The following is a 27,706-nucleotide window of genomic DNA, read 5'->3' as shown; positions in this document are numbered from 1 at the left end:
CGATTCAGAAGCTCATCCAGAACAAAGCACTTTGAGTAGTTGAGTATATGGGTAAAATATCCTTTTACCCATATAACAGCATTACGTTTAATTGTGCTGACCAGTTACCAGCTGATTTCTGAGTGCAATTTAATGTTCTGATTTTCATCTTCAAAATTCTACACAGCTCAATACCCAGGTATCAACTACCTACTCCCATCTGTAACTGCTATCTAATAAGATCAGGAAGAGTTACTTTCAACTGATGCATACAATTCTTTGGACAACACTTTGCCTATATTCCATATAGCTCCACCCCACTGAGATTTAGAAAAACACATAAAATTGGTTCTTTTAGGAAGTCCTGGGAAGTTAATGAAAGAAAGGGATAAGATATCAGAATAGTGACTTTTAACAAGAAACAAGAATTTGATTGAAAGTATTGTTAGGATAAGGAGCAATAAAATAAATGAGTATCTAAAGGCAGCAAAGGTAATGATTTAAATACAAACTAATATGGAGAACAAGTAAGGTACCAGAGAGGTAACAGAGAAAAATTATGGGAATGGGAACAAAGTAAATCACAAAAAAGCAGAAGCTGGGTTCATGGTGAAATAGAAAAAGGTTCATCTTAAGAAGCAAGAAAAAGTACTAGATGTAGAAGCAAGAAGTAGAAAAAATATATATTAATGCAAAAACCAAAAGGACCTGGTCTAATTTCCTGATATGAATGCAGTGAAATAGCTCCTTAGCTTATTTTTTAATCAAGAGGGGAAATCCAGAGACAGGTGACAAAAGTCTTCTCTTGAAAGGGAATCGTTGCCTGAAATATCTTAAAACCTAGATATACTTCTTGTATTCTTCCGCTCAAAGCTTAGTAATTACAATACCCAAATTTTACTTGAAGATTTTTACTGGGTACTGATTTAAAGTGCCATTCAGAAACAAAATAAGAAAAAAAAAATCCTACTTCTTTCTTGCTGACTTAAATGATGAACATTATATTTTTAAGGCAAATTTTACCTTCCCTTTCCTTATTTAGATTACCATAATGCTGGAGTTTGAAAGCACGAGAATGGATAAACAGTTAACAGGCTAACAAAAACAAAAACTAGGATCAGACATTTTCTTCCACAAAGCTTAAACTGGAATGCTAAAACCAACTTAAAAGTTGTGGGCTTTCCTCTAGGATGAGATCTATAATGCTGCAATTGTGAACAGAGAGAAGTATCAAGATTATATCCTCAATAGTAGCTTTCTACACCCTTTCCAAATATAGAACACATTCTCTTTTCTCTAAACAGTAGAAAAGGCTAATATAGTCTATTGGGAGCAAATTTGAATCTGGACATAGATAGCTGAGCATGTTAAAGAATAGCTTGAAGATGATTGCTTGTCTATATGGCTTTTTTTGGAATCTGAAACAAACCTAGCAATTTCCAATCTTGTTTTAGAAATACTTTAATTTCAATACACTGCTTTGATATTTGTAAATAGGTTTAAAAGGTATCATAACGTTGCTCCTTAAGTTATGACTCAATTACGAAGGAGCTGGGACACCAAGTTTTAACTGTGCCAAACCACATTGAAAACAGCCCTTTTCTAAATCTGTTGAAAGGCTGCACTGCATATAGCAGAACTAATTTGATACAGCAAATGATTCAAGAGGTTTGGGAATGTAGCTTTCCAGATTGCAGCATCTAGGCTTTGGAGTTGTTTGCAGTCAACTAGTATCTTGCTTTACTCTCATGTTACTGTACTCAATCTTTGAACAAAACAGAACACATCTTACCGAAGAAGCAACTCTTTGGGAAGCTTTTTGTTGATCACAGCCTCATCATTGTTTGAGAACATCTACAAAATAAAAGCAAAACACACATTAAGTCTTCTGCATTTTCATCATAAATCATATCCTTATAACAAAACCAATATGGCACTTTTGCACAAAAAAGTTATTTTTAAATCAGATTGGATTGACAACTTTTATATATTATGTTTGTACATTTATTTTGAAAAGTAATTTGGAAATATGCTGCAATCACCATTGAACTGCTGGGACTATGTATAATTTTAAATTATACTATAGTTATTTTTTAATCCCTGTAATAGCACTAGAATCAAGAACACTATATCCCCTCATCTCAGGGTTTTCATTTTTTTTCTGCCAGACCATATGGATATGTGCATGTTAGACACAAGTTACTGAGTCTAAGTAACATTTCTTTTGTATTATACCAGCTGAATAGGCTCTGTTTTCTTTAAAGATAAAGCTATTCTTTTTTGGGCAGACAGATTATGATCATGAAGCAATGGTGCATTGCCAGAAGCTGGAGATCAAACATCTGTCCAAATAATCTTGAAAATACTTGGTCACGTGAAATTTGTTAAATCTAACATTGTATTCAAAATTGATCTCTTTGAATGTTTCAACATATATCTTGCCTTGCCAAATTATGTCCCCAAACTTTGTATGTATGAATGCATACAATTCAGCAAACAACCTCAGTTTAACTAGAGATGAGTTTGGCTACTAGCCAGAATCCCCACACAACATGTCGATGTCAGCAGGTAAGTAAGATTTCCAGTGGATATGCAGTAGAACTAGATATGGTTCTGGTGGCTGATATTACAGAAAGCAAATTTAAAATGTCCGTAAGTCTAAAAATGGAAACAAATTTCTGGGAAATAAAATAACAAGAAATTAAAAAATCACTGTAAAAAAAAAGATGACTCGGGAAGGTTGAAATGCTCTCTTCAGAACATTTCTTTCTTCAAGATCTTCCTATATGCACTCAGTGATGGTGCCAGTATGATCTCCATGGTAAGACTGTTCTAGAGGACCTGCACTGCTACTAAATCCTTCTTTATTTTCTAAGTATTAAGAAAACCAAAATAAATGTTAAGCCATATAAGCAAATCCATGTATAATTTATAACAAAACTTGAGAATTTTTTTTATTATTTTTAAAGCATACATAAGATAAAGACCAGCATGTTCAATATTGATGTTTTAGTTTTGCAAGCTAAAGTTCCAATAAATTAGAAATTTGATGGTTCTGGAGGAGGAGTAACTGGGTTCCAGTCAGACTACAGCAAACATGATATACATACATTAGTAGGGCAAACAAAGATTTCAACGTACTAGCTTTTCTATATTAAAAACATAACTTTTATTTCACTGGATTCCATCTAACAATCATGTTACTTCTTCAATGATAATTATTTATTAAACTATTATATATGCCAAAAGTAAATAATGACAAACCACCTCCACATTGTTGCCAAGGAAACTATGTGGACATGTTAATGAAATCACCAGGAAATGACTACAGGGCAGATTGAAGAGTATTGATCTTGCATATGTGTTTTTAATTTGCACAGCAAGAAATGTTCAAGTATTTTAAAATTAACAACAAAAAATTAAAGCAACTATTTTTTACACAACCATAATGGTTATTCTTCATCAGATTTAAAGAGGAGGATATAAAAGATTTTAACCTTTGGATTACAGCATGACATTCCCTTAAAAGCATTAGAATCTTCAGATGAATCACACTGCTACAACAATTTTCTGACTGAGACCAATTTTATGCAGCATATGATTTTTATCTTATGACTGACTCTTGGGTTACTGGTCTTTCCAAATTCCAATTATATTCCAATTATATTCCATTTTTTAAAAAACCAAGATTTAGTGAGAAAAATTAAATGTAAACATATGTAGACTGGCAATATATGGAAATTAAAATTACTTAATAATACAATTGTCCTTATACAATTGTTAGTAATAAAGCAGATTTGTTAACAATAGAGTCATAATGTTAGCTACATACAAAATAGGTGTATTACAAATATATTATGCCTGAACTTAATAGGTTTTCCTCAGTATTAGTCTGAACAATAGAAAACCTTTGATCCACATATTTTGTTATAGGTTATACGAAATACTGAATAACTGATGTTCAGTAGAGTACAGATAGTCCTCAATTTACAACCATTCATTTAGGGACTGTTTGAAATGATTTATGGCTGGTTTTCACACTTACAAACATTATAGCATTGTCAGGGTCAATTGGTGCACTAAATAACTGACATGTATTTATTTCAGGGTCAGGTGACACCATTTGTACCCTTTCCAACCGGCTTCTGGCAAGCAGAGTCAGTGGAGGAACTCAGATTTGCTTAATGATCACATGATTCAATTAACTGCAGTGATTTGTTTAACAACTGTGTCAAAAAGGTTGTAAAATGGGGCAAAACTCACTTAACTGCCTTGCTTAGCAATAGAAATTTTGGGTTCAATTCTACTCATGTTAAGGATTATATATAAATTATTACTTTTAATTCTTTAGCTCTTTTGATTTGTCTATATCTTACATTTTATAATTTATATCAAAATTATAATTGATGAAGGCTTTATAAAGGGCCCTGACATTTATTGTAGGTAAAGCTATGGTAGATACAGAACTCTACAGAACAAAACATTGTTACATTGGCTGCGAATTACTTTAAGGACATTCTTTTTTCATTTCCTTATGAAATTCCTATTATGTTCTCCTGATGAATATATACAATTCTGATTCATTGTTTGTAAATGCATTACAGGGTATGATATTGAAAAACAAAGTTTGATAAACATAAATTAGCTAAAATGGTCATTTTTAAATTTTAATCTCATTAATAAAAAGTTTTCCCAAAACGCTTACAAATTCTACTACTTTAGTAAAGTCTACTTTAAAGGTAAAGGTAAAGGTTCCCCTCGCACATACGTGCTAGTCGTTGCTGACTCTAGGGGGCGGTGCTCATCTCCGTTTCAAAGCCGAAGAGCCAGGGCTGTCCAAAGACGTCTCCGTGGTCATGTGGCCGGCATGACTAGACACCAAAGGCGCACGGAACGCTGTTACCTTCCCACCAAAGATGGTCCCTATTTTTTCTACTTGCATTTTTACATGCTTTCGAAACTGCTAGGTTGGCAGAAGCTGGGACAAGTAACAGGAGCTCACCCCATTACACAGCAGCACTAGGGATTCAAACCACTGAGCTGCCGACCTTTTGATCAACAAGCTCAACGTCCTAGCCCCTGAGCCACTGTGTCCCTTTTAAAGTCTACTTTACTATCTGTAATTTTTTTAGATAGAATGCATCAGCAGCTGAAATGCTATTTGCATAATGCTACCAGATAAATATGTTTAGATATTTAAGTATTTTCAGCAGTAGTGCATTTTGGTCCTTTGGATGTTGCTGGGTTATAACTCCCATAATCTCTGACCAATGGTCAGGTTGATTGGGGCTGATAGGAACTGAAATGTCCCCTGGAAAATCAAAGCCCTGGTTTACATACAAAATGCATGTGAACTTTCTATTAATTGCTTATGGATTTTTTTAAAGCTGGGATAATGCTTTATACATCAAACAAATATGAATAGGTAACTTAGAAATAAAATATTACACATTATATTAAGCCATGTTTATTTGGCCAATTTACTTAATAAGCTGAAGCTTGCTTTTTTTATAATATTATAAAGCCATACTTTGCATGCGCAAGATGGCGGCGCTCTGAGGATCGGCGTCGGCGGTGCTCTTGGCCTTGACGAGATGGTAGCGCCCCTGGCTGTCTGCTTAGCCGCCCATGCCCCGATCGGAAGAACTGAAGTCTCCGGCAGCCGTGGGAGAGGTTTTCGGACCTCTTAAGCCCCACGGTTGCCAGGAACGGACTCGGAAGGTAAGCGGCAGATGGCGGCGGCCATGTTTGTGGTGCCGGTAGGGTGGTGAGCCGGCCTGTTTTTTAACTCGGTCGTGTGTCGTTGGGCCCTTTTCCCTCGGCTGTGAATACGAACTGCAGCGGAGGGGGAAGTGGTGAACTGGAACAGCAGCGGTTTTCTGGCGTTTGAACAGCTTTTGCCATTTTTCATCTTCCGCTTTCTGGCGTTTCCACTGTGTGGCTGTGGCCATGAAGGCTTTCTGGACTTATTCTCTTGCGGCCTTTCTTCATTCTGGCGGCCTTTTGCGGCCTATTGCGGCCTGCGATGGCTTGTTGCGGCCTCTATTTTCAGCAGGGCGTCCTGTTTCCTCCCGTCCTTCGGCCCCTCGGGGGAGGCCTTGCCTTTTCATGAGGCCTCTTGGAGGGTTTCTGGAGAGACTTGGAGAGACCTGGTCTCTGGAGCGAGCCGGACCCGGACATTCCAGGGGTTTTGGTGGCGGAGATGGAGTGACCCCTGGTGAGTGTGGGCTGGACGAATCTGGAGCCGGTTATTGGAGGACTGCCTGAGGCCGGCAGAGAGTAAGACAATGGAGGTACCTTGCTCTGTTTCCTGGCCTGTTCTTTTCCCCTGATACTGTGATATCATCAACAGTTTCCTGGCCTTTTGCGATCTTTATGGCCATTTATTATGACCTTGTGGGTCATCTGGAACCAAGAGGGGACTTGTCTGGGAACAGCGAATTCCATCGAGAGTGGACACAAAACACCAACCCCACCCTTTTTCTCATGTTTAGGACTTGGCTTTGGACTATTTATCCTGGACTTAAGACCTCATATTTATTGGACCAAACTAAGATCTGGGTCCGGATATTGAACAGGAGATACCATCATGATTGTCCATTGACCGGATTATTATACGTCCGTCCTTAACTGAGGACTAACCTTATATTATCATCTCAGCCAATTTCGAGATGGAGCCAACTTTTTCGCCGATTTTATTATGCGATATTCCTCAATTGAACTCTTGCGCCTGCGAGGTGCCCCCGCCTCGCAGGAATGGCCCCCTACATTACCGAGGGCCGGCCTCAATGACGGGTCTTGGGATCCACAGAGGTGGCATGCGCGTAGAAAGAACCTGTGGGGATTTTTAGATAGGGAATTTTTAAGGGGGGGAGGGTAAGGGCGGGTATTGGGGGTAGCTCGCCGAGGGAGGGGCCAGTCACTGCATGTGTTTGCGGCGGGGTTTTAAAAGGTCCGAAGGTTTTGGGGGAGAGTGATGTTCCTGAAGATGAGTGTGGTTCCATCTGTGTGGTTAGTGGGAGAGGCAGATATGGCGGAGGGGGGGGGCGTATCGAGAGCTGGGAGCACGTGTTCGATGCCTGAAAGTGATCACGTGCTCCGGCCCCCCAGTTCCTACCCGTTCCTCGGGCGGCCATGATCCTCAGAGCTTGGATCTTCGGTTGATGTTATGCAATGCCCGGTCCGTGGCTAACAAAGCTCCCCTGATTTGCGATCTTATTCAGGGGGAGTCCGCGGACCTTATAGGCATTACGGAAACCTGGTTGGGTCCAGAGGGGGGGGTTCCCCTTGTTGAGCTGTGCCCTCCAGGTTTCCGAGCATTTCATCAGCCGAGGGCCCAAGGTAGGGGTGGAGGGGTGGCGGTTGTCATTAAGGAAGATCTAGAGCCGAGGGAGGCCACTGTTCCTCAGATTGCCGGCTGTGAATCCCTCTATGTGAGGTGGGGCCATAGGAATCAGTTGGGCTTGTTGATCGCGTACCTGGCTCCTTGCTGCGTGACCACAGCCCTGCCCGAGCTGTTGGAGGTACTCGCTGCTGTGGCGGTTGAGACCCCCAGACTTATAGTCATGGGGGATTTCAACCTGCCATCAGCTGGCCTGTTATCGACTGCAGCTCGGGAGTTCCAGGCCTCCATGATGGCCTTGGACCTGATTCGAGTAAATGATGGCCCTACGCACATGGGTGGAGGCACGCTGGATTTGATTTATATCTCTGGACAGTGGTTAAATGATCTGGTATTAGATGATATAGTAACAGAACCAATGTCATGGACCGATCATTTCCTCCTTCGTCTAGACTTCCGAACCGCCACCCACCATCGCAGGGAGACGGAACCTATTCATTGGTTCCGTCCCAGGCGCCTGATGGACCCCGAGAGGTTCCTGACGGAGCTTGGGCCATTTCCTGAGGATCTGGCCCACGGCACGACTGAGGAACTAGTCGTGCCTTTGCGGCCTCTGACCCGGCGCAGATCTCGTCCGGCCCCTTGGTTCTCCGAGGAGCTGAGGGAGATGAAACGCCGGAGAAGACACCTAGAGAGCACCTGGAGGTCCAGCCGTTCCGAAGCTGATCGGACACTAGTTAGGACCTATTCTAGGACCTACCTAGTGGCAATGAGGGAGGCGAGGCATTCTTACGCCTCCACCCTCATTGCGTCGGCAGATAACCGCCCGGCCGCCCTGTTTCGGGTGACCCGCTCCCTCCTTCATCAGGAGGTGCGGGATGACCCGTTGCAGGGACGTGCCGAGGAGTTTAGTGGTTATCTATACGATAAAATCGCTCAGCTCCGGGATGGTCTGGACCGAAATTGGGATGATCCAAGCGAGGGAGAGGAGGCACGTCTTGTTGAGTCTGTTTGGGATGAGTTTGACCCTGTGGCTCCCGAGGACGTGGACAGGTTGTTGGGGAGGCTTCACGCCACTACATGTTTACTGGACCCGTGTCCTTCCTGGCTGGTACTGGCCACTCAGGAGGTGACACGAGGCTGGCTCCAGAGGATTATCAATGCCTCCTTGTTGGAAGGGGTTTTCCCTGCCGCCTTGAAAGAGGCGGTGGTGAGACCCCTCCTCAAGAAGCCCTCTTTGGACCCAGCTATTTTGGGTAATTATCGTCCAGTCTCCAACCTTCGCTTTGTTGCGAAGGATGTAGAGAGTGCTGTGGCGCGACAGCTACCCCAATACCTGGATGAATCCGTCGATCTAGACCCGTTCCAGTCCGGCTTCCGACCCGGATACAGCACGGAGACAGCTTTGGTCGCATTGGTGGATGATCTCTGGAGGGCCAGGGACAGGGGTTATTCCTCTGCCCTGGTCCTATTAGACCTCTCAGCGGCTTTTGATACCATCGACCATGGTATCTTGCTGCGCCGGTTGGGGGGATTGGGAGTGGGAGGCACCGTGTATCGGTGGTTCTCCTCCTATCTCTCTGACCGGTCGCAGACGGTGTTGACAGGGGGGCAGAGGTCGACCGCGAGGTGCCTCACTTGTGGGGTGCCGCAGGGGTCGATTCTCTCGCCCCTTCTGTTCAACATCTATATGAAGCCGTTGGGTGAGATCATCAGTGGCTTCGGGGTGAGATACCAGCAGTACGCTGATGACACCCAGCTGTACTTTTCCACCCCGGGCCACCCCAATGAAGTTGTTGAAGTGCTGTCCCGGTGTTTGGAAGCAGTACGGGTCTGGATGGGGAGAAACAGGCTCAAGCTTAATCCCTCCAAGACGGAGTGGCTGTGGATGCCGGCATCCCGATTCAGTCAGCTGCAGCCGCGGCTGACTGTTGGAGGCGAGTTACTGGCCCCAAAGGATGGGTGCGCAACTTAGGTGTCCTCCTGGATGAACGGCTGTCGTTTGAAGATCATTTGACGGCCGTCTCCAGGAGGGCCTTCCACCAGGTTCGCCTGGTTCGGCAGTTGCGCCCCTTCCTTGATCGGGATGCCTTGTGCAGTCACTCACGCGCTCGTTACCTCTCGCTTGGATTATTGTAATGCTCTCTACATGGGGCTCCCCTTGAGGTGCACTCGGAGGCTTCAGTTAGTCCAGAATGCAGCTGCGCGGGTGATAGAGGGAGCTACACGTAGCTCCCACGTAACACCGCTCCTGCGCAGACTGCACTGGCTACCTGTGGCCTTTCGAGTGCACTTTAAGGTTTTGGTTACGACCTTTAAAGCGCTCCATGGCTTAGGGCCTGGGTACTTACGGGACCGCCTGCTGTTACCTCATGCCTCCCACCGACCCGTACGCTGTCATAGAGAGGGCCTTCTCAGGGTGCCGTCCGCCAAGCAATGCCGGCTGGCGGCCCCCAGGGAAAGGTCCTTCTCTGTGGGGGCTCCCACACTCTGGAACGAGCTTCCCCCGGGTTTACGCCAAATACCTGACCTTCGGACCTTCCGCCGCGAACTGAAGACACATCTTTTCATTCGCGCGGGGCTGGCTTAAATTTTATCGGTCTTTTAAATTTCTTAAATTTTTAATATCAATTTTAAATGGGATTTTAGTTTTTTATATATTTTAAAGTTTCGGGCTAATTATAATTAAGTTTTTTAATTTACATTTTAAATTGTACATTGTATTGTCTTTTTTACTTCTGCCTGTACACCGCCCTGAGTCCTTCGGGAGAAGGGCGGTATAAAAATCAAATAAAATAAATAATAAATAAAATAAATAAATAAATAAATACTTTCTCTGTGGGCTTTAAGTCCCAGAGTTTCCCAGACACCATTCAAATCTTAAAATCTGCCAAGGTTGAGAAACATTGCTCTAAGTCCCTAATTGTGTTTAAATACCGTAAATGTTTTGTTCATAGAATACAACATCACAACGAAGCAATCACGGCTTAATGCAACAAGGTACTATCCTGAATCTATTGAGCAAGTATATATAACAGTAAGCTATTGTTGACATATTTACAAATCACAATTAGCTATAACATGGCTTGTTTTGGGAATGTAATGTATGAGTCTATAACTACAGCTTACTACAACAACAATATATTCAATAAACTACAATTGTGTTAATGCAGCTAAGGTATATAAAATCAGACAAGAGAAAATATGTTGCTTTTTTTTAAAATAGTCATAATCATTTTGATTAACAAATATGTATCATGTCTTTCAGATTTCTGTTAAATCTTTTTTCATTAACTTTAAGAGATAGATATAATGAAGAATATTAAAAGTGTTGAAGATACACAAAAGTGAGTGGAACTTTCCTAAAATTAAGTACAGATTTTTTGTATGTTCACAGCTTGGCAAGTCACTGCAATTTCTTTTGAAGTAAAGCTTTTTTTCTTACTTAGTTTGTTCAACAGACATGGTTTATACCAAAGAATAATAAATTTAGTGATTCCGGCCATTTCTTTTTCATTGATCAGCATGGATTCCAAAAGTGCTAATCATAATCACTTTTCCTTGTGCTCCCTGCAGCAGGGACAAAGGATAAACATGGAATGAACTGCATAATGCTGTGTTACTATATTGTAAAAATAAACAGTTCCATGTCTTGGAAATTAAATAAATAAAATATAATTTTGTGGCAGCTGCTAATGACGGATACGGCCCAAATGTATTTGTAAAATACTAAGGTAGAGAAGGCTGATTTATATCAAACAATATGGATTAGCTCTTAAGCTTCATTAAAACCAAAGGGACCCTACTAATAATTATTTTACAGTTCATTAATTTCATATGGTTTACTCACATCCATTCCATAACATATTTTACACAACAACCTATATCAGAAAATGGCTTAACAGAAAACTGACAAAAAATAACTTTGGATATTATTATGTGACCATATCTCAATATTCAATCAGAACAGAATGGATTGTAATCCATTTGGGACTTGGAAACATCTGAAACTATATTTCTTTAGTATTTACCATATTTACAGACTGCTGAATCTCATAAGGACTCTCAGCAGTTTACAAGATAAAATATACAAAAATCAATATATATTAAATAATAGGTATAAAAGATACAGTAGTTCTATAAAATAATGGAAACATAAAATAGGATTAATTAAACTAAACAATATTCAAATAAAATAATGTATATTGATGACATCAAGTCTCAAATCTTCAAATGGCCATTCTCAACTAGTTGAACTCTTAACTAGGAAAGGAGCAGAACCACAATATAGTGCCCCAATCCCAACAATTCCTACTCACGACAGAGTAGTCCTGAAAACAAGAACATACTTGAGTGAATCAGATACAATTTACTTTCTTCACCGATATTCTAGATATCACTTGTCAAATTGATACGCTATCTAGAACTCTGTGTATAATGAAACTAGCATTCTATAAAGCTAGTTCAAAACAATGAACATAAATAAAAAAAGATCATGAGATGATATTATATATGACATAACACCATATATATGCAGGATCCCTTTTACCAGGAGATTCCCAGACTTGCTGAAAAAGGCACATTTTAAGGGCTTTCTGGAAAGTCACAATAATTGAAGCTAATCTCATGTAGGGAGGAAGGATATTACTTCATCTCCTGCAGGCTCTTGTTAAACTAAGGAACCATCCAAGATTAGCCGGCAAAAAGCCTATTCAAAGGTCATTTTGTCAACAGCTTGGTCACCTCATGAGCATATGAAGAGGGGAGTAAACCTATTTTCCAAAACATTTAAAGGCCGAACCAGAAGCAATGGATGGGAATTAATCAAGGAGAGAATCAATCTAGAACTAAAGAGAAAATTCCTGGTAGTTAGAACAATTAATCAGTGGAATGACTTGCCTTCAGAAGTTGTGAATGTTTACAACACTGGAGGTTTGTAAGAAGAGATTGGACAACAATTTGTCTGAAATGGTATAGGACCGTGATGGTGAACCTATGGCACGCCGTATCAGTGGGCATGCAAGCTCAGCTCTTCTGGGCGCACCAGAAGTAGAGAAACGGGCTGTTTCCTGCCTCCGAAGGGCCTGGGGGATGGTGGGGAAGGCCCGTTTTTCTCTCTCACCTGGATCCAGAGCCTCTCTCTGAGTCTGGGGAGAGCAAAAATGGCCTTCCCCACCACCCCCCGGAGGCCAGAAACAGCCTGTTTGCCAACTTCCGGTTGGACAGAAAGTGACATTTTTTGCTGTCCCCAACCTCCCCAGGAGTCTCTGGAGGCTGGGGACAGCAAAAAATGTCACTTCCAGTCCAACTGGAAGTTGGCAAATAGGCAGTTTCTGGCCTCCGGGGGGTGGGGGGAGGCCATTTTCGTCCTCCCCAGACTCATAGAGCTCTGGAGCCAAATGAGAGAAAAATGGGCCTACCAGGCCATCGCATGCCAGGAGCGGGGGGGGGGTTGTGCATGCATGCACGGAGCGCATAGAATTATGGGTCTGGGCACTGGTATAGGATCTCCTGCATGGGCAGTGAGTTGGACTAGAAAATCTCCAAGGTCCCTTCCAAGTTTGTTATTCTGTTTTGTTAAACCAGGTCCTCAATAGATTAATCTGTTAAAATTGTCAGGAAATCCCCCAAATACTCATAAGAAAACATGAGGAGCCTGAGGCAGACTTGCTCTATGGAATTCTAGTATAATAGTCAAACACGCTCAAACTGGGAAATGATCTGATTGTTGTGTCTTGCCCACTCTCACAGCAGCCGGGGCCTTCTTATCTGCTCCCGAACACGGAGGAATGTATGCCTCCCGGCCCAGTCCTGGCTCCATGCCCAGACAAGCTGAAGAGGAGGGGGCACCTCCCGGTCCCAGCCCTGGCTCCATGCCCAAGCAGGCTGCAGAGGAGGGAGCACCCCCCCGGCCCCAGCCCTGGCTCCATGCCCAGGCAAACGGAGCAGCTAGACCCCTCCCCCTCCTCCACAGCATGTGAGCCTGAGGAAAGTTTATTTCCAACAGCTGCTGATTGGAGTGACCCTCGCATCAGAAGACTGGATAGGCGGAGGCAACAGAAGGGAGGGGCAGGCCTTAATGAGTGCTGAGTCATGGAGCCACACCCCATGGCCTATATAAAGGATCTGCTTTCTGGCAGTCTCTGAGTCAGGCAAAGTCGAACTTATCTTGCTGAAGTCACTTTCTGGTCTCCTGCCTGCTCTGAGGACTTTGCTAGGACTTTGGGCAGAGCTGCAGAGGCAAGCCTGATTCGGATTTCCCTGACCCGGCCGTCAGCAGAGGAGTGGGACACGACATCGATCATCGCAAATGTTTGATGGTAATTTTAATTACATAGCAACTAATCTAACACAAAAGCAAGGTTCAAAGTCTATCCATATATGTTTGTTATGCCTCAGATCACCTGAGAAAGCTGAGTTACTATAGGGACCATGAACCTCTGGGCCTTTCAATGTGATGCTCATAATATGGAAATTGAATTGTCCTGACGCCAAATGATAGGAGGCTTCTATCACCAGAGGAACAATCAAATTTACAGGTTTAGAGAGAGAACCTGCTGGTAATAGAATGGCTGGTGATCCATTAGTATTCTCAGTTTGTCTTTATAGCCCAAATTCAGGGCAGATATTCATTTTTATTAATTGTTGCAGGAATTTTAATTTTGATTAAGTTCAACTCTCTTTGAAAAGATCAAAGCTAAAACATCGGGAATTCGATGTAAATATGAGTAAATTGTTAGCATATCATTTGAAATCAATGAAATAATATAATTTCTGAAATGAGGGGTCTTTGGTGCTCTCAGCTTGCTTGTTTTCTTGCAGACATTTCATTACCCTAACTAGGTAACATCATCAGTCCTAACAAGGAGTGCTGTTTGTTGTCAGTTTATATTCTGGTGTCTTGCCTATCTCTCTGAGTGGGGGCAGTCATAGAGATTCTTTGGTTGGGCTGTTTACTGATGGCTCTTCGGCAGTTTCTTGATTGGGGTATTGCTTACTTGATAGTTGGTCTGAAGTTAACCTTCTGAATTTCTGAAATATTAACAAATTAAGGATTGAGACTTGTAAGATACAAAATCCATTTATTATTATAATTTGGATAATGTTAGACGAATTGCATGCAATTGATAGGTTTTTTTAATCAGTATGGCATTAAATCATTACTGCAAAAATGTCTTAAAAGAACCACTGAAATCAGAAAAGATATTGAAGACCAATTGATGAAAAATGGGAAAGCCTCTAAGTCAAATCGTATACGTTTCTTATAGATTTATTGGCTCCAGTGTTTTTAGAGATAATTAATTATTTAAATGTGGCAAGTTGCCTTTATCTTTTTACATTTATACAATATTATTTTAAAACCAGATAAAAGTTCCTAAATATTAATAAATATAGATACCTAGGTATTTTGATTAAGGGATTCTAAGACTCTTGGTGAAGAATCTAAGTTACCCATTTCAAAAACAGACACTGGAAATTTATGTTCCTTAATAGACATTTCAGATATGTTTCGATATAGATTGAATTCTATTAAATTACTTACCTGTGGATGTTCAAAAAAACTTTTTGCAAAGTTGAGATTAACTTTCTAAAGCAAATTTTGTCTAGGTATGGCCTCCCATTTTATTAAATGTATTCAAATTTACTTCTTGCAACCAATACAACGAAGTAACCATTTATTTTGGATCAAATGAATTTTAATCATGACATCTGCCAGTATTGTCCATTTTCTCCACTGCTTTTTGACTTTATTTTTGAACTGTGTGCATGATCACTGGTGTTACAATGGTGGATTAAGAGTATAGGGTTCAGGTTAATGATGGTAATTGGGATCAGAAGGTATTTTATTCAAATTGATAAGCCTCCTAAGGAATTGTATATGACAAGCCAGTCATTGATTAAGCTAGATTTTCTGCTGAAGGAGATTTTAATTTACTATATTTTTAAAAATATAAATAAAACAAATGACCAATGATATCTACAGTAGTGGCCAAAATTGTGGAAACCTTTTGGGAAAAGTGTATTTTTGAGGTTTGATGGCTAATAAACACCACTTTTTTTTGGAGTAGTACCATAAAATTATGTATCAATGGAAAGATAATTTAATCAAGAATGTAATGCTTGTTTGTTTGAGATATAAAAGTAGCTTTTTTTGTGGAATTCTAGATTTTAGTCCAAATTCCTGCTGTCTACGCTGTATAGTCCTTGCACTTAACTTCACATTGCATTGCGCCATTTCATCTTGTATATACCCAGATGATTTTCTTCTGTCATGTAGGCATTCTCTTAATTCTTCTATCATCACTTCTTGTTGTGCACCTTTTCTTCCCTTTATTAGTGTGGTTTTGTACTGACTGAGTCTCCTTATACCTCTTCAAAAACTTAGAAATGCCACCTCTGATTACGTTTCCATTGATTTTTCTTTTAATTTCTTTATAACTGTAGCATTGTTCACCTAGTAATACTATTTTACATTATTTTCTGGGCTATCAGTCAACTCTTTGTACCATTTTTTAAATTTTATTACGTTTTACAAGCTCACTAAATGAAAGAACACAAAAAACCCCAACCAACTTGATAGCGATCATGTAACACAGTGACAAATGTCCTCCTCTCAGCTTCAATACATGACATCAATAACTGAATACTACTGTGATCTGATTGGCATATTGTCAAAACAAGATGACACCTAATTGGCTCTCTAAACAGTCATGCTCAACCTAAGCAAGTTGTGCTTTCTTTTTCTGGCTATAACTTTTCATGGAAGATAATTGAATGAACTTTGTTGCGTTACATTCTTGATTAAATTATGTTTCCATGATATATTCCATGGTACCATTATTATAATGGTATAATTTTGTGGTACTAGTCCAAAAAAAGGGGTGTTATTTCCCATCAAACCTCAAAAATACTTTTCTTGAAAGGTTTCCACAATTTTGGCCATTACTGTACATGAAATGGTAATTTAATTGAATATCAGCCCTTATGGGCTTTATTGGAAATTTATCTTCATTAAGATCTTAACAATTAGGCACATCAACATATAGCAAAATGATTCATTCTTTAGCAGCACATGCTAAATACTGAAGACTGCTACCTCTTTCATAGTTGATTGCTGGCTTCTTTGGTTGGTTGGAAAAAAGCCAAGACAATCCTCTTAGTTTAAAAAAAAAAAGTCCATCTGCTGCAAACAAAAAACTAGATCCTAGCTGTGATCAATGCTACCAGGCATTTGGTCTGGTTTAGGAGGTACATAGTTCACAATGTTGTTGACTTTGTTTTAAGATGAGGTCCCTTATAGCAAAAAACACAAAACAAAACAAAAACCAAAAACCTTTCTTATAACCTTTTCTCTCTTAATTCTAGATTTAACAGACACTATAAAAAAAATATCAGACATTTTGCTACAGCATAACTGCTTTTTGCTTTATGAAACCAATTATATATCATAATTTATATTTACAAAGTTAACTTTCACTGTCAAAATAAATTCCTTCAAATGTTTTCTGCACAATCTTTAACATAGCTACACACAAGTTATTTATATTAGAAACTAAATAACTTGTACCCTGTTGGGTCATTATTTCAGAAATATTTCAATACCTAAACACAGAAACAGAATGACTAAGGGAGCAGGGTTGACTTCCTGTTGGCTTTCCCATTGAATTTGTCTGTGGGAATCTTGCAGGGGCTATCAGAAATCTCAGTTCCCTTCCCAGCAGGCAGGTAAATGGCTGGAGGGGAGGGGAGGGAGGGAGTGATTGGAAGATTGGCTTGGAAATTGTTAAAGAACATTGGAAATAAAGATAATGTGACTTACAGCAGCAACATAACAGCAGCCAATAGTACTGAAGCAGCAACAACTTTCCCAAATTTCATTCCCTTGGGAGTCATGGGTCCTGGATTTTAGACACATTCTGTAAGTTAACCCACTTGAAGTATCTTGGTTCAAAAACTGTTGCTGTACAATGCACCATTTTGCCAGCACATTACTTTACTAAATGATGCTACTGAAAAATAAAAATGTAAGATAAAACCCTCAATTTATTTAATTATTTATTAAATGTATATGCTGCCCACAATTTCTGGGGTATAAGCATTATGTAGGATACTATTATTGTTCACTGCAACTTATAAATTATTTTTCTGTTCAGTTTCTACTTATTTCTTACTTTTCTCTTCTACATTTCACTTAATACTGATAATAATGATTATAAATCACTTCTGGAAATACCATCCCTAGACTAACAGTGTCTGGTCTGTTGAATTCTATCAATACTACACTCATTAGGATTATTCTATCAATACTACACTCAAATTTTTTTTAGCATATGCTTGTTTTATTTTTAACTATACCTTGTGTTTGTTCTGGGAAGTTGGGGGGGAGGGGGGGTTTTGAAGGGAGGGGGTAGGGGGTTAGGGGGGAAAGAGGGGGTTAAAGCTTTTTTTTTGTAAAAACTTTTTCAATAAAAAAAATACTACTCTCATTCTTTTGTGGCTTATGTTATATCAAAAACCTAAGAAACAGGAACTGATAAATCTGATATAAACTGATCATTATGTATGTAAGCACATGGTCCTCATTTCCATAACCTTCTTGGAATTACGGAGTCTGCTGGATGAGAAACTCAGCTAAGTTTAGAAAAATTCAGAGGGAAGCATAAAATAAGCTCATCGCTATTTATATTTTTTATAAGATTTATATCCTGTTTATTTTGGGCAACTCAAGGTGCTGTATATAATGCTCCCTTCTATTTTCCCCACACATCAACTCTGGAGGGTGGGTTGGATTGACAATTGCTCAATTCTACAATTTATTAATTTCCTAAGATCACCAACCTATTAAAACATATTAATAAACTTGATGGAATGAATGTACTTTAACTAGAGAGAACAAGATCCAATTCTTTGGTTTATTACAATTTAGGCTTCAGACAGGAAGACTGTGTGAAAGAGACGATCTACAATATTTGGAGCTTCTTAGAACAGGACAGAACTGTAATCAGTAACTCAAAGAAATAAAATTAATAAGAGTGTTTTGTAAAGGGAAACCAGTAAGTACTGTGTACTTTGCTTCTAAATTGCCTGAATAGAAAAGAAATACTCCGGAGGCAAGTTGTATTTTGGAGCTCAACTAATGTCTTGAAATGCTCTGCTACTAATTAAAAAAAAAACTTATTCTTTAATTAACTAGCAATCATCCCTAAATATTTGAAACAGTAAGCAGAGAATTATGTAGCAGATATATGCATATTTCACACACTGGGCACAGTCTTTTACTTGACTATTCAAAACATTTCCAAGAACTAGCAGGCTCAACTTGACCATGGCATTGTGTTTGATAAGGGATTCCAAAAGGCGACGCCTGAAGGACGACGCCAGACCAAGTCTGCTTCACACTCTTAAACTTATTTTTCAAGCAGAATATATTAAAGATAAACTTTAATGGAGACCAAACAAATATATTCATAGAAAGAGGACAAAGGAGAATCTAACTGCAAAACAAATTTAAGGAGGGGGGAAATGGGTAGACCAAGAATGTCATGATTAAATGAAGCTGATGAGATCCCCAAAAAAGGAAAAATAAGAAATTTAAACAAAGAATATAAATGTGTGAAACAGTATAGATACTTGATAGAAACCGGGATGGTTTGCAAGAAGAAAAAAGTAAGGGGTGTTGATGTAAACTAAATTTAGCTACCTTTCCTTTGCTTTTTAAATCTCATGCTCCAATTACTTTGGCTTACTATTCGACTCCTTTTGTCCACCTTGTTTAATGTTTTAGGGAAGAGCATGATGGGAATTTATATGTGTGAGGATTTAGTTACTGAGTTACACTCTGTCCTACTTGTTTTGCTGTAGCCAAAGTCACTTTTCCCACTGAAACTACACCATCTGGACAGACAGCATTCAGGTAAAGAAACCAACTACACCATTGCTCATTTCTGCACAAAAAGAGAAAGGTTTATCTTTACTGTAATGAATTTACTACCCCAAACAAAGTCATTAAGATACTATCAACAAAGTGATTATTAACAATGTTAATATAAAAATATTCTAGAGCTCAACAATAACTGACTTAACCACTATTTAAATTCCAAGTGATTAGGAACATGGAAAGATTTGTGTCAATTATAAGGGGCTAGCATAGCTAATTTCATAGCTTTAAAAACAAAGAAGGCATCAGGTGGGGAAAAATCACAGTACCCAAATATCAAAAAGGATATTTAAAAAGAGATCTATGATTCTATTATCTCCCTTTGCAGAATTACCAAGTTATAGACACATCAAACTACACTAAACCTTAACAGGAAAGAATATAGCAGAAACAGGCAATTCGTTGCAATTGCTTTTGACAGTATGGAAACAAGTTATAAAAAAAGAGCCCCAAACTAAAATGAATGGGTGTAGTGACAAGCACTGCAAATTGTGGCACTACGATAGTGAGAACATCTTTAAAACATATAACCAAAAGAATTATCTAAACCAACTGAAATATATTAAATAATACCAAACAATTTTGTAATCGATGTAACAGTATTGCTATTACAGAAATAGCAGATACCATTACTCTGGTCTGATGATGGTAGTGTATTTTTTTAAGGGAGCTGATAATTACAGTAGGACTTTCTAATCATTTTGCTCATTTTAAAGAAAAACTTTTTACGTATATTATATTTAGAAAAAAGTTATAAACTGTAATATTTTAATTTGCAGTAACATGCTAAATCTAAACCAAACAAAACACACTAATACTTCAAGTTATACTGAATACACAATAGTTTTTTTTGTTGTCACTGAAAATTGATGAGAATTAATCTGATTATTATTTGGCAGTTTGCCAGCAATTTTTGTTGGTATGACTTAATAAGTAACCTTCAAGCCAAAATGTGGCTTGAAAGTTACACAACACCCCCTCCCCCTTAGTTTTAAGTATTTCTAATTTTAAGTGTTTTGGTCTGAATCTTGTATATTTCAGTTAAAGATGAGTCAAGACAATGTAAGATACTACGACCATTTTTCAAAAGCCAAATGACTTTTTCCATGAGATCTTGACAGAATATGTATTGACAAAAAGAAAAACTAAGAAACATGAAAAAATGGGTACAAGGACGTAAAAATTAAACTTCAAGAGAAAATACCTAGGCTATTTAGCCCTTTAAAACAATATTTCTACCACTGAGTTTCTCTATATATAATTTCAGGAAGCTAAAGTACTTATGCGAACATTATAAATCTTCAAAACAGAGAATAATTTGAAGCAACAAATTCAGAATCCAAGGCAAGATCCAATGTTCTGTTTTAGTTCTTCAGAAATTGACTGTTAGCTGCTCAATCCCTGTAATTCTCTGTTTTTTTTTCAATCAAGAGAAGAGGAAAAATTATAAACAATATCTTTCATAGTTTATTATTGAAAAAGTTCTTTCCTGCCAAAATGTTTTTTTGAATATTCAGAAACAACTCAGCCCGTCAGGTTTTGCAGGCAAATTTAAATACTATAAAGTAACTATGAGAACTTATATATAAACACTATCATATTTTAGTTTTATACTACATTCTTTTATACAGTAGCTCAATACCCCAACTTATTCATACTATAACAGTTTTAAATAAATATGTTAATATGTATGAAGTATAGTGGGATATGAAATATAATGGGATATTGCACATTTGGCCCATTTAGTTTTTTATATACAATTTATGAGATGCTGATCATGAAAAAAATTTTCGGCGTACATATTTTTCATAATAACTATATAAAATAGTCTTTGCCATCTTTGTCTCTTTCAAGGGCCAAAGAATAAAATTCCTCAAAAATAACTATTACTACTATATCTTGCAAAACACTTAATTTCAGGGAATATATATAAATACCTTTTTCCTTGATGAAAGTCTAGTTGTTACAGGCCAAAGTCTTCTGAAGTTCAGTCAAGAATCTGGAAATATATCAAGTTTCTACTAGCACTATGAAATGTTTCAATTTAGCACCTATGCCTGAAAATCTGTATAACTCTGAAGTTATTAGATGCAAGCAACAAGAGTCACTTGTGAATAAGTAAAGTCGGAAACTATATTATCTACCACTTCTGCTAGAAGAATCTCACCAGACTGCTTACCTTGCTCTGGGAACAACAAGATAAGGCTTCATGGATCTTGGGGGAGGTCACACTTGTGACGTTTATTACTGCGCAGACTCCAAGCTAGACCCCTCCTTGCAGCCTGGCTGGCAGTTTCCCAAGAAAAGTTCACACAGAATCACTTAAGTTAGTTCTGCTCCCCCCCCTTCAAATAGTATTTTGTTTGCTCATCAATAATTTTCAAACTTGTTTCTATGATACATCTACCAGTATGTTACACTCAAATTTCTTTCTATTTAGCCATAATGTGGTATTCTATATGTTTATTATTATAAATAATTAATAATTCTCCTAAAGACTAGTTGTTTTTTTGAAGAATTATCCTTACATTGTTTTATTATTATTTATTTTAGGTTGCCTTTTACTGGAATTGAGAATTTTGGTCATTGTAATAGTATGCAACACTTTTTTAGACAGATTGGACATGTATGATCACATTTGGATCAGACTGCCAATAGTCTCCCTATTTTATAGAAAATTCCAAAATATTTTTTGCAATTCTAAATTGATGGAGACCATTTCATATGCAGTGTATGTATAGTATCTTATGTATTTCCCTCCAACATTTAAATTGCTTAAATGTAATTTTGATCTGAGAAGGCAATTAGAATCAGTGCATTAAGTATGGCTTAATGTGAAAATCATACATATTCAAAGATTTATTTCGAAATTATATACAATGAAATACTTGCAAAAATTGAATGGTATAGATTTAATATAGACAGAATTTAAAAAAAAAGAAATGGCAGCACAACCTGTTGTCATATTGATGTTAGCATCATATTGATGTTAGCATGCTTAAAGAATTAGATGCACAACTGCTTTCTCCAGAAATACAATCGCTTAAATTATTTCCAACTTTTCTTCCCATTTCTAGTTTCTACTCATCGAAAGTAAATTATTTTAGCTCCAATTAGTATTGTGCATATTTTTAAAATGTATCTTCCCTTCTATTTCTAACAATCTTTATCTAAGGAAGTACTGTATTCTATTTTGTAATACTTCAATGGCCCTAATGAACAGCTGTCTCAAGATGGATTCTAGAAGAAAGCATGTTACAACTCTGATTTGATTAGTACAGATAGTCCTTGACTTATGACCAAAATGGAACCAAAAATTTCTGTTGCTAAGTGAGACAATTGTTAAGGGAGTTTTGTCCCATTTTATGATTTTTCTTGCCACAGTTGTTAAGTAAATTACTGCAGTTGTTAAGTTAGCAACCTGGTTAAGTGAATCTGGGTTCTCCACTGTCAGATCACCCAGGGGATCACATGGCTCTGGGACAAAATGAGTCAGTTGTCAACCATCTGAATTTTGACGTGACTAGGGGAATGCTGCAATGCTCGTAAGTGTGAAAAATGGTCATAAGTCACTATTTTAGTGCTATTGTAACTTCAAATGGTCACTAAACAAACTGTTGTAAGTCGAGGATTATCTGTATTATATCCATTCCAGTTTCCCATTTTAGCCTACGCAGTGTTTATTTATATTATTACTAGGTAATTTAATGATAAAAGATATTTCTGAGAATTAAAAACTTTCTATGGAAAAACACAGTAATAGAAATGTTTTCAAGATAATTTTCTATTTTTTCAATTTAATTATTCAACTCAAATACTTTCTGCATAAAAGCTTATTTTTATACAGAGACAAATTTTCATTGTATCCTACTTTACTTTAAATAAATATATTGTATTTTTAATAACATATTTTTCCCTTAGAAAGTTTTTTTGACTTATGGTAATGTCTCCAGTTCCCTTTTGTAATAATATGAATTCATTTTGCAAACTATACTGTACATATCCCTTTTTAAATAAGAGTACTGTATTACATGCAAAGCAAAATTAAGACCAACAGATTTGAATATATTTGATTTGCAAAACACTTAGGACAGAGATAGGGAACTATAGCCCTTTTATGACTTGTGGACTTCAACTCCCAGAATTCCTGAGCCAGCATGGCCCTCTTCTCTAATTCATTTCAAATTTAAAAATGCTCAAGTGGTACAGGTTTAAACAACTAAATTCTGTTTCAAAAATTGTTAGTCCTGCACACTTTCTTCTTTCAGGGAAGGTGACTGAAACTGAACAAAATATGAAATGGGTGGGGGACGGGTCAGGGTGGAACCTTATTCTATGCTAACCACAAGGCTCTATCTTATGAGTTGGAATTTGAATCTAGTGACATCATACTATGCAATTTGTGACATTTAATTCAATGAATACACCATCTCTTCTTTTTATCTGTTCCTTGCATCAACATGCAGTTTAATGTTTGTATAAAGTAGAACAATAAAAGCAAAACACAGTATTACCTGTCTTAATCCAACCGCCAATTTCTGGACGAAGATATTCTTTTTCATGTTTGGATGTTTATCATCTGGTGCTAAATACTTTTTGTAACACTTGGTTTTATTTTTCCTTTCTAAACTACAAAATGAAGAAGCAATAATGTTCAGAGTTGTAGTTTCTAAGCAAGACTACTATTATTGCACTTAAAATATTCCTGCTTTATATTCGAGAGAATGCATAAATAAGAAAAATAAGGAAGAAATAAAACCTGCGACTCCCATGTTGTTTTCCTGACACCATCATAAATTCAGAAAGGAGCCAAATTGGAGGAAAGACATTTGTCACAATAATGCACTGGCAGTAACTCTGGTTAAAATAAGGTGCTTTTGTGTAGTGTCAGATTATTCTGATTACATGCCATATTTTCCTGAATAGTTTGTTGTTTATTCTTGAATTGCTCCCCTTCCAAAATCTCTATCCTTCAGCTTTCAAGTATTCAACTCCTTCCGTTTTCACGACCTCATGATATGAAAAGCAGCAATAATACTAGATTGTTCTGCTTTTGACACAATAAGGGTTATTTGCTCTTATTGTAAAATAGCTGTTCGGCATTTGCTTTGCACAATTTCAAACTGACATGAACAACTATACATCCTGAAAACAGCTGTACTTTCTGTTAAGAGTTGTGAGAACCACAATCTCCTTAAAATCATAATCACATATCTGTATATCAAGATGCAAATACATTTATTAATACTTGTAATGGATACATCCATGTCCTCTAGGATATCATTCAAAATACTAGCTGCTCTCATTTCATTAACCTATACAGTAATTACATAAGCTTCATACACTATACTTGTTCATCTACATAATCCCAACATTAACATTAGACGTAACTTCAATCTCCGGTTGTTTTCCAAATGCGGAATAGTTTTTACCCCTTCCCCGCCCCTAAAAAACAACAACACCCGTACATCATACATTATATGGTTCCTCAATACGTCTTTGCTCTATCACAGCACCTCCCCTCCCTTTACCCGATTGGAAAAAAATATATATGTGGTAGACGAGGATATGGCGGAGGCAGAAGCAGCAGTTTTATAATATATATATTATATATATATATATATATCATTTGACAGGGCTTCCTATGTACGCGCATTTCCACCGCATCCCCTCCTGTACTGCTCTTCGCTCTTTATTTCTGCCATCGGGCAGGCCCCTGCTTAAGTATCCGACTACCACTAGCTATCTATCATTAAACACAGGAGAAACAACCTGCAGGCTCCGTGCTATCCTCCCCTTCTGTTCTTGTGACGTATTCACAACCTATTTCTTCTGCACTCATCTCCCCCGCAAACCCTCCATCCACCACACCCTCCGCAACAATATTATTATTATATATATCTATATATATATCTATATATATTTCTTTCTACCAAAAGGGGAATCCCGCAATCGAACGCGACGGCCCTACCCTGGGACTTCCACTTCACACAAACCTATCGCTCAGACTCCGCCCCGCCCACCGCCTCTCCTTCCTCCGCTGGCTCCTCCCATCTGCCCGGAGTTGCGGGGAAGAGGGCGGGCGAATGGGAAGGAAAAACTCGGTGCGAAGTAGTACCCTTCCTCCCCCTCCTCCCCGCCCCCCTCAACTCCAGGCGCTCCCTAGCAGTTCCTGCGGCCCCGATACGCACGGACGAACCCCGCCGCCGCCGCCGCCGCCAGCAGCGGCAGCAGCAGCAGCAGGAGCAGCCTCTTCGTTCCAGCCAGGGCCGGCGGTCAAATAAATAAATAAATAAATAAATAAAAAAGCAGCCGCACCGGCACCTCCCTCTGGGTAATCGAGCTACCTGGACCCACAATCGGAGGCGTTTACTTGACAATCGTTTGGTTCGGTGGTTGTGTCTGCACAGAGAAGGAGAGGCAGGCAGGCAAGGCCATAAGGGTCTCTTCCGAAGGAATGCCTCCTTCTCTGCCCAAGAGGGGAAAGACTCTCCTACCTCAGTGTCTACTTAGGAAAGGGAAGAAAAACAAGCAAACCTCGCACTCCCTTCCTGGGGCCGGACAGGCAGGGAGGAAGAGGGCAGCCTTCGACCCAGGGACATCTCCTCCACCCCGCGTGTATGCTCTCTCCACCCCACCCCCCACATCCTCGCCACAACTCGCTCAAGGAAACGCACGGCCCTCGCGCCGCCGCCGCCCTTCATCGGGAAGGGAGACAGAAAAGGCAACATCTCCAGGATGGAGATCCCTTCCCTTCCCTGTCAACCGCAACCCTAAACGAAGCCTCCCCACTCCCCACCTCCAAGCCCAAGAAAACTTCCAAGAAGGCCAAGGAGCCAACCGGTCATCTTACTCACCTCAAACCGGCCCTTAGTGACCCCGTTCATTTCCCTCCTCATGGCTGAGGCCCGGCGGGGGTCAGCTCGGGCGAGACCAAGCCAAGCCGGGCCAGGCCGAGCCAGACCTGGCCCCCCACCTCCTTGGCGCGGCGGCTTCGGTCGCTTGCTTGGCCGTCGTCCTCCCTCTTCACCGCGGGAGGGGGATGGCGAGAGAGGAGGAGCCGTAGTCCTTTCCACCACCACCACCACCCCTCCTCCTCCTCCCAAGGCAAGCGGCGGAGACAAGCTCCCGGTGAGCGTGAGGCTGCTGGCCAGCGGGAGATCCTTCCCGGCACGCGCGGCTCCGAAAAGGCGAAAATAAGGAATCTTGGCCTTTCTCAACTACAACTAATTCTTCTACCCAAAACAAAAACACGCCGCACCTGCCAGCAACAGTGCCGCTCATTGGCCGAGGACGGCGCAGACGAAGGAGGGAATATCGGCGGCGCGCGCTCCCGAGGCCTGGCGCGAGCTGCCGTGGGCGCGCGCCTGCCACGGGGAGGAGGGCGTAGGTGTCTGTTTTTTGGTGTGTCTCCCCCTTTCCTTTCCCTTCTGATCTTTGCATCTGATGCAGCAGAAGCTACTGCCCCATCCGAGGTAGATGCAGGTTTCCTCCCCACCCGCTACAGAGTTCAGATATTGGGGATGCTCACCGACTCTACGTGCTCACTAAGTTATGTACGTGTTTCCTTCGGTGCTTACGTGCATTAGGCATTTTCTCTGTACAGTACTTTTAATATGTCCTATATCTCAGTTTCACTCCGCGGTGGAGATGGAAGAGTGGAAGAAGACTGAAACCGAGATCTGGCTTTCTGATGGAGTTCTAAATAAAACCACTAGTTTATTCATGAATATTAATTCATAGATCAATAAAGAATGTAGTACCAATTGGTAATTGAGCACACCAAAATTTTAAATATTTCCTGGATTGTACATGATCCTAGTGTAAATTTATGGAACCCATATAAAACCCCTACTAAAACACAGAGCACAGCTGTATGCATGCAAGGAACCCCCCCCCCCAATAATCATGGCTCTGACTATTGTACTAGAATGCTACATGTATCAGAGGCATAGATCAGTTGGCATGGGATTAATATGAAGCCATGTTTTCCTTACAGATTCCTTTTGCTGGCATTCAGTGAGCATTGCAACAATGTATCTGACAATTTAGGATGTTTATGAATCATTAAACAATCCTAAATAGCCATAATTGTTATTTGTATCCTCATGAAAGTACTACCAAATCACAAAACACTTCTATCTACCCATAATGAAATATCACAGTAATGGAGTCAGCACTTTTTGCTGTGCCATAGAGTAAAAAATATATATACATGTGATCCATACCAAACCATAACACTATAGATCACATCTTTCTGCATATACTAAATTCTGACAATCATGGATCTGACAATTTTTCACTCAATTTTTACTCAAAAGCACGGATCAAATTAGCAAGCATCTTGACTTCACATGATTTTTAAATGGAAGTCATTTTAAAAATCAACATCAAATCATAGAGGCCATTGACCTGCATACTGTGAGTGATCAGAATTAGAAATCTAA

The 27,706-nt window shown here is 39.4% G+C and overlaps 1 protein-coding gene across 25 annotated transcripts in view; it reads right to left on the bottom strand.

The window, feature by feature from the left end:
- The window catches only part of FBXL20 (F-box and leucine rich repeat protein 20), an 81,978-nt gene extending 55,438 nt beyond the window's left edge, over window positions 1-26,540 (bottom strand). For 4 of the 25 annotated variants that reach the window (XR_009155018.1, XM_058182139.1, XM_058182138.1 and 1 more), the window contains exons 1-3: window positions 26,117-26,540; window positions 23,774-23,888; window positions 1,772-1,833 (exon numbers count right to left, since the gene is read on the bottom strand). Coding sequence is in view for 15 of the 25 variants with exons in the window: in XM_058182139.1 (XP_058038122.1) it covers window positions 1,772-1,833; window positions 23,774-23,821 (110 nt within the window). In the remaining 10 variants the exon portion in view is untranslated. Of the gene's footprint in view, window positions 1-1,771; window positions 1,834-5,509; window positions 5,643-14,226; window positions 14,354-17,141; window positions 17,332-21,196; window positions 21,259-23,773; window positions 23,889-26,116 lie in introns of those variants that run through there. The other 21 variants (XM_058182154.1, XM_058182141.1, XM_058182156.1 and 18 more) reach the window with 18 other exon arrangements.
- Between the last annotated feature and the right edge of the window lie 1,166 nt (window positions 26,541-27,706).

The sequence above is a fragment of the Ahaetulla prasina genome, chromosome 4 (genome assembly GCF_028640845.1).
Source record: "Ahaetulla prasina isolate Xishuangbanna chromosome 4, ASM2864084v1, whole genome shotgun sequence".
Lineage (NCBI taxonomy): Eukaryota > Metazoa > Chordata > Lepidosauria > Squamata > Colubridae > Ahaetulla > Ahaetulla prasina.
This window is presented reverse-complemented; position numbering and strand designations above follow the sequence as displayed.